At 40.0% G+C, this 16,404-nt stretch overlaps 1 protein-coding gene across 1 annotated transcript; it reads right to left on the bottom strand.

Moving 5' to 3' along the window:
- Positions 1-9,261: 9,261 nt before the first annotated feature.
- Positions 9,262-11,097, bottom strand: LOC131171235 (uncharacterized). Its single transcript, XM_058130706.1, has 2 exons — positions 9,619-11,097; positions 9,262-9,387 (listed from the first exon to the last, which is right to left on the bottom strand). The coding sequence occupies exons 1-2, from the start codon at positions 11,095-11,097 to the stop codon at positions 9,262-9,264; spliced, it is 1,605 nt and encodes a 534-aa protein (XP_057986689.1).
- Between the last annotated feature and the right edge of the window lie 5,307 nt (positions 11,098-16,404).

Genomic DNA, 16,404 nt, shown 5'->3' with positions numbered 1-16,404 from the left:
TATTCTTTTTGTTTGTTACCTTTTTCATATTTGCTGTTTGGCTCTAGTTCCATGTTTGTTTCTTCTTCTTCATCTTGCATCTGGTTCTTTCTTGCTAAACCTTATTTTGCTTCTTATTGTGTTTCTGTTATTCACATTTTTGTTCATTATATGCTTGACCGAAATTGGCTCTTGGGGTTTAGTATGACTTGTTTGTTTAAAAATTTGTTTTGTTGAGTTTGTCTTAGGGTTTTGGGTTAATCAAGCCAAAGCCATTATTCTAGCTATCCATCTTGCTTCCTTCATTTTGAAATCAAGCATGAGAGATTATTTGGGTCATTGAGTTCGACTTACCAATTTGGCCTGAAACTGTACCAGCATTATTTGGGTGTGTTTAAGACGTTGGGTGTAAATTTTGGGGGTTGTTTGATATCGTTTGCCTGCTGAACCAAAATTTTGCGGCAGACCCGATCAAATTATGTTCGCATAGCAAATAGACCCAGAAATTCCTGAAAATTTACAGGGTGTTTATACCCCATATCAGTAGTTCCCAAATTAAATTTCAGCTTAAAATTCAACCATTTGTATAGGGAACCAAAATTTTGCGGCAGAATCGATCAAAATAAGTTCACATAGCAAATATACCCAGAAATTTCTGAAAATTTACCGGCAGTTTATACCCCATACCAGTAGTTCCCAATTGAATTTCAGCTTAAAATTCATCCGTTTGTGTGGGGAACCAAAATTTTGCGGCAGACCCGATGAAATTAAGTTCACATAGCAAATATGCCACATTTGAGCTATCCTCAAATTAAATTTCAGCTCAAAATTTAATCGTTTGTGTGGGGAAACAAAATTTTGCGGCAGACACGATTACATTTGATTTATATAGTAAGTCTGTCAAGAAAAGCCTGAAATTCTACCAGCAATTAGTCAGTATTGGGTTACATTTGCCTACTCAATTTCAGATCAAAATACACTGGTTTGCTTAGTGATCCTAAATTTATGCAATTATTGGTGTATTGTGTGAATTGCTGGTAATTGTGATAAGTTGGTGGCAAACTTGGATATTTAAGCTTGATATCACTTCTTTAGGTTGTCACTTTTCCAGCTTATTACTCTTTTATTTTGGTGTCTTCTTCCTTGATTTCTTATTGCATTGCATTTCCATACTTGAGCTTTTCTTTTCTTGACTTCTTGAGTCACAATATTGTTTTTTTTTTATTACTCGTTTTGATCCGTCACGTTCAAGAATTTTATTGTGTGTTCAATTTTTGTGAGTACAGTCTTGGTTTGAGTTACTAGAGTTTGATAAGAACTTGTGGACATAGCCAAGAGAGGTAAAAGGCACAGAGTGGTGAGTTCAAAAGAGGGGAAAAGCCTTGTTGAGTTAAAAACAAGTGGAGTGTCCCCTGTTGAGTGTAAACACGTAAGGGAGTGTGATGGGGAGCCGGTTGCACCAATTCCACACCAAGGGCCAATAACAAGAGCAATGGCTAAGAAGCTTCAAGGCTTGGTGCGTAAGCACATCACCAAGTGATGTGAACCTTCAAGTAATTGGTAACTTGAAAACCCACATTCAAGAATTAAATAAACAATATGGAAAGCACCAAATCAAAATGTATGAATTTGAATCTTTGAACCAGTACAATCAGATTGTTGTGTAATTCAGAGAAAATATCAGAAATGGGATTCTTGACCTAATTCATATGGAGAATGAATAAACCAAGAATATTATGCACATTAAACCTTGCAAGATAGAATCTCAGCAAGTTAATGAGCTTCACAAGAACAAAGGCAACAGCCAATTTACTCACTAGAGGAGCAGAAACAATCTCTCATTAATATTCAAGTGTGTCCTCCACTCTCTCATTACACTTGTATTTATAGCCTCTTGGCTTCAAAACTAAAGACAAAAATATCCCTACTTTAGTAACAGCTGTAAGGAGCTTTAAGTCCAAACAAAAATTAATCTATCAAAAGACTAAAAACTCCTTACAAAAAGTAAATTTAATGCAGCAGCAAATAAGGGCATTTAAGTCCAAAAGAGAAGTGGTTATAACAGATGGAATATTCCTTGAAAAAGGTGCCAACAGATATGGGTTGGATCTGGTGCATGCATGTCCACAGGTTATTCCATGTAATCTAATGCTCCACATGACACCTGGTCACTTCTAAGCATAATTTTCACCAAATTTAATCCTTTATATTTTTCTTCATGCCATTCCAGCTTATAATCCTTGCTCCTTATGATTTCACAAATTAAATTCTGAAGTGATTTAGCTCTAGCTCTAGTAATTGGACCTTGGATGAAATCCTTTGTTGTGGATGTAGCTTGATTCTCATCATTCCCCTCCGCTTCAAAAGGATTCGTCCTCGAATCTGTTCCTGCATCAACACAAGGAGATAAATCAGCAACATTGAAGGTGGCACTGACATTATACTCACCGGGCAGGTTTATTTTGTAAGTGTTATCATTAATTTTGGTCAGCACTTGGAAAAGTCCATCACATCTTGGTTGTAATTTTGATTTCCTTCGAGAGGGAAACCTTTCTTTGCGCAAGTGAACCCATACCCAATCTCCAGGTTGAAATGTGACTTTCTTCCTTCCTTTGTTGGCTTGACTAGCATATTTTTCTTTTCAATTTGAAGCTTGGCTTGTTCATTCTTCTACTGGCTATTCTCCATTTGAAATTGTGTATGGTTTCAATCCTTCAACAAGTGGAATGCAATCTTCCCATGACTTCAAATTTTGCTTAACCACAGCACGTAAAAGAGTAGTTAGTGTCCTATTTACTACTTCAGTTTGACCATCGGTTTGTGGGTGACAAGTGGTGGAAAATAACAACTTGGTGCCCAATTTTCCCCACAAAACCTTCCAAAAGTGACTAAGGAATTTAACATCCCTATCACTAACTAAACTCTTAGGTATGCCATGCAACCTAACAATATCTCTAAAAAAATAAATTTGCAACATTTGTAGCATCATCAGTTTTATGGCATGGAATAAAATGTGCCATTTTTGAAAACCTGTCAACAACAACAAAAATTGAATCATGTCCTTGTTTAGACCTAGGTAATCCCAACACAAATTCCATAGACAAATGAACCCAAGGATCACTAGGGGTAGGCAAAGGTGTATACAAACCTTGTGGCAAAACTCTAGATTTAGCCTTAGCACATACAATGCACCTAGCACATACTCTTTCAACATCTCTTTTCATATTCAGCCAATATAAATGTTCCTTCAATACATCTAAAGTTTTGGCAACACCAAAATGACCCATTAATCCACTAGCATGAGACTCATTCACAAGTAATTCACGCATGGAACTCTTAGGCACACACAATCTATTTTCTCTAAACAAATATCCATCATGCCTATAAAACTTCTCAAAAGCATTCTTTTCACAAGCTGCATACACTCTAGCAAAGTCATCATCTTCAGCATATAATTCTTTCACATAACCGAATCCTAATAACTTTGCATCAAGAAGGGCAAGAAGGTTATACCTTCGAGATAAGGCATCAGCCACCACATTTTCTTTCCCATGTTTGTATTGAATCACATATGGGAAGGTCTCAAGGAACTCAACCCATTTTGCATGACGCCTACTCAACTTATTTTGCCCCTTGATATGCTTCAATGACTCATGATCTGTGTGGATGACAAATTGCTTTGGCCAAAGGTAATGTTGCCATGTTTCCAAGGCACGTACCAATGCATACAACTCCTTGTCATATGTAGAATAGTTTAAAGCTGCTCCATTAAGCTTCTCACTAAAGTATGCTATTGGTCTCTTTTCCTGCATTAAAACGGCTCCAATACCCTGATGCGTCACACTCAATCTCAAAAGTTTTAGAAAAATCAGGTAAAGCCAACACAGGAGCGGAACATAACATCTCTTTAATTTTGTGAAAAGCATCATCTTGTTTCTGTTCCCAAACAAAATTAACATTCTTTTTGACAAGATCATTCAATGGTGCTGCAATGGTACTGAAATTCTTAATAAATCTTCTATAGAAACTAGCTAGTCCATGGAAACTACGCACTTCAGATGCAGACTTTGGAGTGGGCCAGTCTCTAATAGCTCTAATTTTTTCATCATCGACTTCAACACCATTAGCACTAATGACAAATCCTAAAAAGACAACCTTTTCCATGCAAAATGAACATTTCTTCAAGTTAGCATATAATTTTTCCTTTCTCAACACATCGAATACAGCTCTTAAATGATGCATATGTTCATTCATGCCTCTACTGTAAACCAATATATCATCAAAATAAACAACAACAAATTTTCCAATAAAAGCACGCAACACATGATTCATCAATCTCATAAAAGTGCTAGGAGCATTAGTTAGCCCAAAAGGCATCACTAACCACTCATATAGTCCATGCTTTGTTTTAAATGCAGTCTTCCATTCATCACCTACTTTCATGCGAATTTGATGATATCCGCTTTTCAAGTCAATTTTGGTAAAAACACAAGCACCACAAAGTTCATCCAACATATCATCCAATCTAGGTATAGGATGACGATACTTTGCAGTGATTTTGTTGACTGCCCTACAATCCACACACATGCGCCATGTGCCATCTTTCTTTGGTACCAAAAGGACGGGTACAGCACAAGGGCTCAAACTTTCTCTCACATATCCCTTAGCTAGCAATTCCTCAACTTGCCGTTGTAATTCTTTGGTTTCTTACGAGTTACTTCTATAGGCTGGACAGTTAGGAATAACTGCTCCAGGTACAAAATCAATCTGGTGCTCAATCCCTCGAATAGGTGGTAGTCCAGCTGGCATCTCCTCAAGTATTACATCCTCATATTCCTGCAAAAGGGAGACAACAACACTAGGCAAATTGGGGTCAAGGTCAGATGTGGATAAACAAGAATCCTTAAACACAATTAATAACATTTGCTTGTTGGCAAACATGGCATTCCTCACATCTCTTTCTTTAGCATACAAGCTTAATTTTCTCTCCCCTCTTTCCGCACAGCTCTCCTTTTGCGCCGAAGATTCACCTTTTTCAAGCACACTTGGAATGTTTTCTTTACTCTCTTTTCTTTCCTCACAACCACCCTTGTCTTGCTCACTCACAACATTTTCACTCAATTTCTTTTCACTCCTTCTTTTCTTCTCTGCTCTCTTTTCGGCCACTCTTGATTTTTCCTCACCCATTGCTTGCTTAAGCCTTGTTTGGTCTTCATAAATCTGTTTTGGTGTCATAGGTGCCAAAATGATTTTCCTTCCATTCATTTCAAAAGAATACCTATTTTTATACCCATCGTGGATCACCTTTCTATCAAATTGCCATGGTCGGCCAAGTAATAAATGGCCAGCTTGCATTGGAACTACGTCACACATAACCTCATCTTGATACTTTCCTATTGCAAAGGAAATCAGTACTCGTTTTGTTACTTTCACCTCACCACATTCATTCAACCACTGCAATTTATAGGGTCTAGGGTGTTTCGAAGTCCTCAACCTTAGTCTCTGCACCAAAATAGTACTAGCAACATTGGCACAACTTCCCCCATCAATGATGACACTACAAGCATATTCTACCTCCTTTACTTGAGAGGTAGTTGCTAGTACTATTTTCGTGCAGAGATTAGGGTTGAGGACTTTGAAACACCCTAGACCCTATAAATTGCAGTGGTTGAATGAATGTGGTGAGGTAAAAGTAACAAAACAAGTGCTGATTTCCTTTGCAATAGGAAAGTATCAAGATGAGGTTATGTGTGACGTGGTTCCAATGCAAGCTGGCCATTTATTACTTGGCCGACCATGGCAATTTGATAGAAAGGTGATCCATGATGGGTATAAAAATAGGTATTCTTTTGAAATGAATGGAAGGAAAATCATTTTGGCACCTATGACACCAAAACAGATTTATGAAGACCAAACAAGGCTTAAGCAAGCAATGGGTGAGGTAAAATCAAGAGTGGCCGAAAAGAGAGCAGAGAAGAAAAGAAGGAGTGAATAGAAATTGAGTGAAAATGTTGTGAGTGAGCAAGACAAGGGTGGTTGTGAGGAAAGAAAAGAGAGTTAAGAAAACATTCAAAGAGTGCTTGAAAAAGGTGAATCTTCGGCGCAAAAGGAGAGCTGTGCAGAAAGAGGGGAGAGAAAATTAAGCTTGTATGCTAAAGGAAGAGATGTGAGGAATGCCATGTTTTCCAACAAGCAAATGTTATTAATTGTGTTTAAGTACTCTTGTTTATCCACATCTGACCTTGACCCCAATTTGCCTAGTGTTGTTGTCTCCCTTTTGCAGGAATATGAGGATGTGCTACCTGAGGAGATGCCAGCTGGGCTACCACCTATTCGAGGGATTGAGCACCAGATTGATTTTGTACCTGGAGCAGTTATTCCCAACCATCCAGCCTATAGAACTAATCCTGAAGAAACCAAAGAATTACAAAGGCAAGTTGAGGAATTGCTAGCTAAGGGTTACGTGAGAGAAAGTATGAGCCCTTGTGCTGTACCCGTCCTTTTGGTACCAAAGAAAGATGGCACATGGCGCATGTGTGTGGATTGTAGGGCGGTCAACAAAATCACTGTAAAGTATCGCCACCCTATACCTAGATTGGATGATATGTTGGATGAACTTTGTGGTTATAAATGATTAAATTTGGTGAAAATTAAGCTTGGAAGTGACCAGGTGTCATGTAGAGCATTAGGTTACATGGAATAAAGTGGACATGCATGCACCAGATCCAACCCATGTACATGTATCTGCTGGCACCTTTTTCAAGGAATATTCCTTGCTGTTATAACCACCTCTCTTTTGGACTTAAATGCCATTTCTTGTTGCTGTATTAAATTTACTTTTTGTAAGGAGTTTTTAGTCTTTTGATAGATTAATTTTTGTTTGGACTTAAAGCTCCCTACAGCTGTTACAAAAGTAGGGATATTTTTGTCTTTAGCTTTGAAGCCAAGAGGCTATAAATACAAGTGTAATGAGAGAGTGGAGGACACACTTGAATATTAATGAGAGATTGTTTTTTCTCCTCTAGTGAGTAAATTGGCTGTTGCCTTTGTTCTTGTGAAGCTCATTAACTTGCTGAGATTCTATCTTGCAAGGTTAAATGTGCATAATATTCTTGGTTTATTAATTCTCCATATGAATTAGGTCAAGAATCCCATTTCTGATATTTTCTTTGAATTACACAACAATCTGATTGTGCTGGTTCAAAGATTCAAATTCATACATCTTGATTTGCTGCTTTCCATATTGTTCATTTAATTCTTGAATGTGGGTTTTCAAGTTACCAATTACTTGAAGGTTCACATCAAGAACTGAAAATATAATTCCCAAGAAAGACAGCCAAGAACAAGACCAATTCACCTATGCTGATGAACAACCTTGAACATATAATAAAACTTAACAAATCAGGGCAAGAATTTGCTAAGAAAAATGGAGAGAGTTCTAAGAAGAACTTTGAAGCAAAGCTCCAGCAATTTTGCTCAAAAAAATTACCATATGAATTCTGTTCTCTAAATGAAACAAAAGAAGGCTAATATAGGTTGGTGTATTCTGCCAAGACATTTCAACAACCATGGGACATGTGCAAGTCTTGGTTAATACACAAATCTCTCCAAAAATAGATACAAAGTTCAAACATTAATAGAAAAGTCAGATTTGGCAGCCTACAAATGAGAGACAATCTGAAAAGAGATGTCTTTTCTTGAAGTAGAAAGTAGTAACTTTGCTTTTCCTATAAATAGTTGAAGCGTGGCTGGAGCTCTTGGACAAAGTTATGGCTTTCAATCTTTGCAAAATGGACAAAAGCATCTTCAAAAAGTTGGTGGAGATGGGCTGCCAATTGTGCTGCCACCTAGGCACTCCACATGGACGCCACATTGGATGCCAACTAGGATGGATTTGCTGAGGTGGCTGCCACATGTATGCCAACTTGGACGGATGCCATTTGGTCTCTTGGCTCCTCAAATATGCAAAGGAATGTACAGCAAGGTTGGCTTCCCTCTTCCAAGTCCAAACCGAATACATGCAAGGGGTTGGACTTGGTGATGTGCTTATGCACCAAGCCTTGAAGCTTCTTAGCCATTTCTCTAGTTATTGGCCCTTGGTGTGGAATTGGTGCAACCGGTTCCTCATCATCCTCTCCCTCTTCGAAAGAATTCGTCCTCGAATTATCATCATCTGCATAGAAAGGAGCAAGATTAGTCACATTAAATGTAGCACTTGCACTATACTCACCTGGAAGGTTTATCTTGTATGCATTGTCTTTAATTCTCTCTAGCACTTCAAAAGGTCCATCACTCCTAGGTTGAAGTTTTGATTTCCTTTGTGTAGGAAACCTCTCCTTTCTCAAGTGAACCCATACAAGATCACCAGGTTGGAACACCATCTTCTTTCTCCCCTTGTTAGCTTGGGCTTCCCTTCTCTCATTTACTTTCTCCATTTGTTGCTTTGCTTTTTGATGCATTTGTTTCACCATTTCAGCTTTCCTTTTGCCATCTAAACTAGCAAGCTCATTAGTAGGCAAAGGCAACAAATCTTAAGGAGTTAGTGGTTAAAACTATATACAAGTTTAAATGGTGAATAACCAGTAAATGAATGCATAGACCTGTTGTATACAAATTCTATGAATGGTATACACTCCTCCCAAGCTTTCAAGTTTTGTTTAATCATTGCACGTAGAAGAGTGCCCACGGTCCTATTGACAACTTCTGGTTGCCCATCCATTTGTGGATGGCAAGTGGTGGACAAACAAAGTTTGGTTCCTAATTTTCCCCACAGGACTTTCCAAAAATGGCTTAGAAATTTCACATCCCTATCACTAACAATTGTTCTAGGAATGCCATGCAATCTAAATATCTCCCTAAAGAACAAAGAAGCAATGTAAGATGCATCATCAGTCTTGTGACATGGTATGAAATGAGCCATCTTGGAAAAACGATCAACAACAACAAAAATACTATCATGGCCTTTCTTTGTCCTAGGTAAACCCAAAATGAAATCCATGGATAAATCTACCCAAGGTTTACTAGGAACACTCAATGGCATGTATAGACCATGCGGCCTTACTTTGGACTTTGCCTTCATGCAAGTCACACACTTGCGCATGCTCCCATCTTTTTTTGGCACCAAAAGAACAGGTATGGCACATGGGCTCATGCTCTCCCTAACATGGCCTTTTGCTAGAAGCTCCTCCACTTGTCTTTGAAGTTCCTTAGCCTCTTTCGGATTGGTCCTATAGGCTGGCCTATTTGGGATTACAGCTCCAGGCATAAAATCTATTTGGTGCTCTATGCCTCTAATGGTGGTAGCCCATTAGGTGTTTCTTCAGGGAAGACATCCTCAAACTCCTGCAACAAGGGCAAAGCACAACTAGGAATGGATTGGTTAAGGTTAGAAACATTGGTGTAAGCTCTCTTACAAATTAGCAAAGCCATTGTCATACTAGAAAAATATGCAGTCCTCACATCCTTGGCTTTTGCTAGCAAACTGACTTTATTCTCTCCACTCTTCTCACAACTCTCCTTTTGCCCAGAGCCCTTTCCTTTTGGTTTTGCCATTTTGGAATTTTCTCTCTTCTCTTTCTCTTCCTCATTTTTCCCTCTTACTTTTTCCTCTCTTTCTTTTCTTTCTTTCTCTTTTTGCACTCTTAGCTCGGCCTCTCTTTGTTGTTGCTCATTCATGGTCTGTTTTATCCTTAATTGATCTTCAAAAGCTTGTGCGGGTGATAATGCTGCTAAAGTAACCCTTCGTCCATCATGATCAAAGGAGTACCTATTCCTAAATCCATCATGCACTACCTTCCTATCATATTGCCATGGTCTCCCTAGCAAAATATGTCCAGCATGCATTGGCACCACATCACACAACACCTCATCCTTATACCTTCTAATAGAAAAAGCCAACATCACTTGCTTGTTCACCTTAATTTCCCCACATTCATTCAGCCATTGCAACTTGTATGGTCTAGGATGCTTCATGGTGCGCATGCCAAGCTTCGCAACCATGAGTGTGCTGGCAACATTCACACAACTACCACTATCTACAATCATGCTACAAGTTTTACCATTCACCAAGCATCTAGTGTGGAAAATATTTTCCCTTTGTAGTGCATCTCCCTCTTCTTCCTTTGCTTGTGCACTTAGTGCACGCCTAACCACCAGAATATTACCTCCCACGGCATGCTCTACATCACTAGCTTCCTCCAAAGGAGGCATACTCTCACTAGCATCATCATCATCAACATCATCATCTTCTGATTCGATCTCCCCATTCTGCCTCATCACCATCACCCTCTTGTTAGGACATTGAGATGCATAATGTCCCTTCCCTAGGCACCTAAAACATTGGATATCCCTAGTTCTTCCAGTAGAGGCATTCTGTCCCTTGCCTTTCTCAGTCACACTAGGCTTTTCTCCACCCCTAGTCTCCTCTTTCTTTTCCTTAGAAACAGCCTTGGAATCATAAGTTTCACCCTTCTTCCAATTCGGTTTCCATGGAGCATTGTTGCTCGAATTCATACCTACACCCATCTTGAATGCTTTCTTCTTCTTTAGTTGTTTTTCTATCTTGATTGCCATATTTAACATGCCATCAAGCTCTACATAGTGTTGTAGCTCTACTATGTTGGCAATATCAAGATTCAGCCCCTTTAGGAACCTAGCCATAGTGGCTTCCCTATCCTCCTCTACATTGGCTCTTATCATAGCCATCTCCATCTCCTTGAAATATTCTTTCACACTTTTGTTTCCTTGCACCAGCCCTTGCACCAGCCCTTGCACCAGCCCTTGCAACCTTTGGTGCAACTCCCTATAGTAATGTTGAGGTACAAATCTGTCCCTCATGATTTGCTTCATCTCATCCCAAGTTTCAACACCCCTCATCCCATTTCTCCTTCTTTTAGTGAGCAATTGATCCCACCAAACTATGGCATAATCTGTAAACTCAACTACAGCAAACTTCACCTTCTTTTCCTCACTATAATTGTGACAATAAAAAATGAGATCCACCTTCATCTCCCACTCCAAATATGCATCCGGATTGGCTTTGCCTTGAATTGGTGGAATTTTCATTTTGATCCCACTAATGTTACCATCCACTCTACCTCTCCCTCTTGCTTCCTCCATATTACCTCATCTCAAGTTTCTGCCTCCACCTCTTCCACCCCTATTACCTCTCATCCCTCTCGGTCTATAGTGGTCATCATGTGCAGCAGAGTGCTGGTCATTCTCTTCATCAGAATCATCATCATTTTCATCCCCCCAATCATCCATAGGTGGTGCATTGTTCACTCTAGATCCCCTAGCCCTATTCTGCCCCTCATTTGTGTTTTGTCTACCATTCCCACTATTCTGCCCAATTCTTTCAATTCGGTCAGCTACGTTGCTCAATTGTCTACCAATTCTTTCCAAATGTTGAACAAGTGCTTGTAAAAAGGATTATCCATATTAAGTCCACTAGTTTGGCTTTGTGACATTTTTAACACCTGCACAAAAAGTTAGTAAAACAGAAAACAACCTCACAATTTCACTCAATTTTTGGTCACTCAAGTGTTTGTGCTCTGTTTATAGGCTTTTACCCTCTCGGAGTACTTGCCACTAGATGCCTTTTTCCACTCAAGCTTGCTTACCAAGTTCTTGTCAGAACTAATGCAATTCCAGCAAGTTTAAATCAAGTTTTAATATATGTTCAAGCACAAAATCAAGCAAAACGTGTGGAATGAGTGTTTGTTATGACACTTGAAGCAAGAAATGAAGACACCAAGCTCTAGAGCAATGAAGTGAAATAGGAGTCGAAATTAGCTTGCTACTTTTGCCTCTCCCCGAAAAAGGCAAAGTTGGAATTTTGTAAAACTGTTTTAAGAGCAGAAACAAGAGATAGTTTTAGTAGGAAAATCAAGTCTAGAGGTTCCAGAAAGCACCTTGAAGTTTTGGACTCCAAATTGGCCTAATAGGTGTTAAATTTCGTTCACCAAGTAAACGGTAGAATTTTTACACCAAATTTGATTTCTAGGCTTAATTTCGTCTACAAAGCACCCCAATGAAGTTTTAGAATTTTCTGGGTTGGTTTGGTTATACCTCCCCCAAAACAGCTACCAAATAGAAATATCTTTTTGTTCTTTTTTTTTTATATCATGTAACCACACAACAGATACATCCAACACTAAACACTTCAACAACACACTTCACAAGACACAAAGATGCAAATAACCAGGTTGTGAGGAAAAGGCTTAAGGTAGGAAACAACACAAATGTGACAAAACTAGGGAAACAAGGACAGATGCAAGAAAGCCTCTAATATACCCTAAGATTAGTAGTATTGAGTGTAAACTCACTACTAAGCCCTGAATATGTTCAGATTTTCTTACAAACACTAGAAAACACTAGGACTTGAAGAACCTTCAAGGTGGAAACACAAGGAAGATAAAAAAAGGAGAAATGAGAAAACAAGAACACAACAAAATGGATGACCAACCTATTTTAAAGAGAGCCTAAGCTCTGATACCAAATGATATGGTCTCTACTCTTAGTAGCTGATTCCACTAAGAAGAAAGACCAAAGGACTGTCTTCAAAACAAGCCAAGAAACTCCCTTGAACCTTCAACCCTTCACCTTGAAGATGGAGAATTGAAAATATAATTCCCAAGAAAGACAGCCAAGAACAAGACCAATTCACCTATGCTGATGAACAACCTTGAACATATAATAAAACTTAACAAATCGAGGCAAGAATTTGCTAAGAAAAATGGAGAGAGTTCTAAGAAGAACTTTGAAGCAAAGCTCCAGCAATTTTGCTCAAAAAAATTACCATATGACTTCTGTTCTCTAAATGAAACAAAAGAAGGCTAATATGGGTTGATGTATTCTGCCAAGACATTTCAACAACCATGGGACATGTGCAAGTCTTGGTTAATACACCAATCTCTCCAAAAATAGATACAAAGTTTAAACATTAATAGAAAAGTCAGATTTGGCAGCCTACAAATGAGAGACAATCTGAAAAGAGATGTTTTGTCTTGAAGTTGAAAGTAGTAACTTTGCTTTTCCTATAAATAGTTGAAGCATGGCTGGAGCTCTTGGACAAAGTTATGGCTTTCAATCTTTGCAAAATGGACAAAGGCATCTTCAAAAAGTTGGTGGAGATGGGCTGCCAATTGTGCTGCCACCTAGGCACTCCACATAGACGCCAAATTGGATGCCAACTAGGATGGATTTGCTCAGGTGGCTGCCACATGTATGCCAACTTGGACGGATGCCACTTGGTCTCTTCGCTCCTCAAATATGCAAAGGAATGTACAGCAAGGTTGGCTTCCCTCTTCCAAGTCCAAACCGAATACTTGCAAGAGGTTGGACTTGGTGATGTGCTTATGCACCAAGCCTTGAAGCTTCTTAGCCATTGCTCTAGTTATTGGCCCTTGGTGTGGAATTGGTGCAACCGGTTCCTCATCACTATCTGATTTATACCAACAAGGTATTGGTATATTTCGCTGAGTGGGAGGGGAAGGGGTGGATCAAGATTTATTTGTGGTCTTGGGTTATTTTGGGGTGGTCTGGGTTGAGTAGGTTGAGGAGGTAGTCTGGGCTGGCAGGTTGTTGGTGGTGGATACTGTGGGCGTGGATGAGGATAATTTGGGAAAGGGGTTGGAATGTTGGCAATTGTTGGGCCATGAGGGGGAGGATATGGCCGGTAATTATTCTGGGGAAATGGGGAGTGGTTGTTCTATCGGGTAATGGAATGCACATCACCCTCTTTCTTTTTGCCAAAACTGGCAGTCTTCTTCGCAGGATTCTCAATCATCTCCTGCAACCGTCATAACCTGAGGTTAGCTTCGATTCTCTCACCAACTTAGATGATGTCCGAGAAGCTGTTGGAGGTATTTCCAATCATTAGGTTGAAATAAGGAGCCTTCAACGTTTCAATGAACAGGGAGCAAAGCTCATTGTCAGTCACTGGAGGATATACTTCTATCACTTTCTCTCTCCACCTCTGGGCATATTCTTTGAAACTTTCCCTGTCTCTCTGCACCAGGTTTTGGAGGTCTCTCCTTGTGGGGGCAACGTCGCAGTTGAACTTATATTGTTTCAGGAAAGCGTCAGCCAAATCTTTCCAAGAGCGCAATTTGCTCCTGTCCAACTGAATACACCATCTCAGGGCTGCCCCGGAGAGACTCTCGTGGAAGAAGTGGACTAGGAGTCGATCGTCCTCTGTCAGGGCGGACATTTTGGCAATATAAGTGGCCAGGTGAATGCGAGGGTCTGAATTCCCAGTGTATTTGTCGAAGTCCGGGACTTTGAACTTGGGTGGCACCACAACATCCGGTACCAGTCTCAGCGACAATACATCCACTGAACCATACATATTTAATCCCTCTACTGCTCTTAATCTCTCTTCTAGAGCAGATAACTTCTCGTTTTCTCTTGTCTTATTTTCCCCTCCTACTACATGAGATATTCCCCCAGTTGTGAAATGAGGGGCAGAATGAACCGAAGGGATCAAGATTGAAGGGTATGGTTCGGCATTTGGGACAGCCGGGTAATAGGAGAAGGGTGGGTCATTATTTAGGGGAGCCGGATTGACGGTGATTGTTGGATCTAGGATAGGTGGCTGGAAGGTGAAAGAGGTTGAAGCATGATAAGAATCAACGGTTGTAGGAGGTGGGGGAGGTAGTGGTAAGTTGGGCTCTGTTACAGGCTTATTTTGGAACATATCCCTCATTAGTCTCATGAGCTCTGAGATCTGGTCTTTCAACTCGGACACTTGCCTTTGTAGGTTCTGGACTTGTTCCTGGTCTTCCATTAGCCTTCTTGTTCGTGACCTTGTTAAGTACACTCGTATGGGTTGAACTGTGTGTCTGGTTTGGACAAAGGATACGGTGGCATCTGAGAGCCGGGAATGAAATCTGCAGAAGAATAATTACATCAATTTTATCATGGCATCGTTCGATAGTCGGACAGTGAATGACTGGATTGAACGAGTATCTATGATACTTGTCCATATGGCGTATCCAACTTTTCGCATAACCCTAGAGAGGGTGGTTCCTACGGGAGTCATACTATTCATTCACAATTTTGCTAAACGATAGCCCAAAGTTATTTCATTAATCGAATAGTTCACATATAGCACTCTTTACATTGGCCTGGGCTCAGGGAGACTCTTTATAATGTAATGACACTTTTTGAGATACTTATAAAGCCTTTCTTCTTGTCTGGCGGGGTTGAATGTCTTCAGGGCATACTCGGATTTTGGCAAGAGTTCTTGTTTCCCTTGTGCTATCATTCTCTCCAGCTGATCAACATTTTCTCTTAGCTCTTGATAAAGAGTAGCTTGTCTTTCTTTTTCCTTTCTTTCCTTAGCACATTCTTTTAAAATGTCATTGATAAGCCGTGCTTGCTCCTTTAGTTCAAGCTTCGTCTTTTTCCCCTCTTGTTTGTATTCTTCCATTAGTATCTCTTGGTATTCTACTTTCTCTTGGAGCCTGCTATTCCGGACTTCTGCCTCTCTCATTGTAGCTTGGAGAGAGCTCTTTTCCCTTTCTCATCGTGTTTCTTGCTCTTCAAACCCTATCTTTTCGGTTATTGCCTCTTCCCTGAGCCTTCATACTTTTCTTCTGAGGATCTGCTATTGGTCCTCTAGCTGTTTTATTCGTTCTTGTAATTGCGAATTTTTGGTATTCGCCTTTTGTAGAGAGTCGACCAAATGAGCGCTAGCTTCTTCTGAAAGGATTTTCGAAGGGGCCGCTGCCTTCGGGTTTGGTTGAATCGGCAGTTAGGTGTCCTTGATCCCTGCTGGCTCTCCATTTAAGATAATCGCCCGTGGCATTCGGACCTTTAGACGACCTTTCCGTTATAGTGATATTTTCCCAGGATTTGCGAGCTATTTTCAATTCTTCTTCATTATCGAGCTCATGATAGTAGTGACCCTGATGGTATTCATCAATACTGATTGCGGGCTAGGTTGAACCGAACTGCCTCATCACTAATGCTGGGACGTAACTTGTATACCCGGTCACTCCGATTGGAGAAACTGAATGATTACCCCCTGTGCTGAACAAAATAGGCTGACCCAACGTCCACAATTTCTTCCAACAGTAATCATGGCTGTTAAAGCTCAGAATCTGTTCTTGCCACTGCAACTCGTCCTTTGGGCTGATTGCTAATCTGGTCATCTTCTCGATAATAGGCTGGTCAAGATAGCAAGTTAACCCCTTTGTCTCCACAGGACACATGTGACTGATGATCCAGAGGTGCAACAATTGAGAACAGCACTTAAGGGATCCCTTGCCTTGTTGTCTGTAGTAAGTAAGAGTCAATAAAGTCTCTGCAAGGATTGTTGGTATTGGGTTGATCTTCTGTTTTTCTACAGCCCAAAACACTTCAGTTACACTGCAGGTTATAATTACCGAAGGCCCAGGGAACAAGATCAGGCCATAGATC

The sequence above is a fragment of the Hevea brasiliensis genome, chromosome 12, assembly GCF_030052815.1.
Source record: "Hevea brasiliensis isolate MT/VB/25A 57/8 chromosome 12, ASM3005281v1, whole genome shotgun sequence".
Lineage (NCBI taxonomy): Eukaryota > Viridiplantae > Streptophyta > Magnoliopsida > Malpighiales > Euphorbiaceae > Hevea > Hevea brasiliensis.
Note: the sequence above shows the minus strand (reverse complement) of the source record. Positions and strands in the feature narration are given on the sequence as shown.

What these genes read in the sequence shown, in the direction of transcription:
- LOC131171235 (XM_058130706.1), bottom strand. Translation starts at nt 11,097, where the DNA reads ATGGAGGAAGCAAGAGGGAGAGGTAGAGTGGATGGTAACATTAGTGGG. An exon ending in AAAGAGAGGCCGAGCTAAGA is followed by an intron (nt 9,388 to 9,618) that starts GTGCAAAAAGAG and finishes CTAATTTGTAAG; the next exon opens with AGAGCTTACACCAATGTTTC.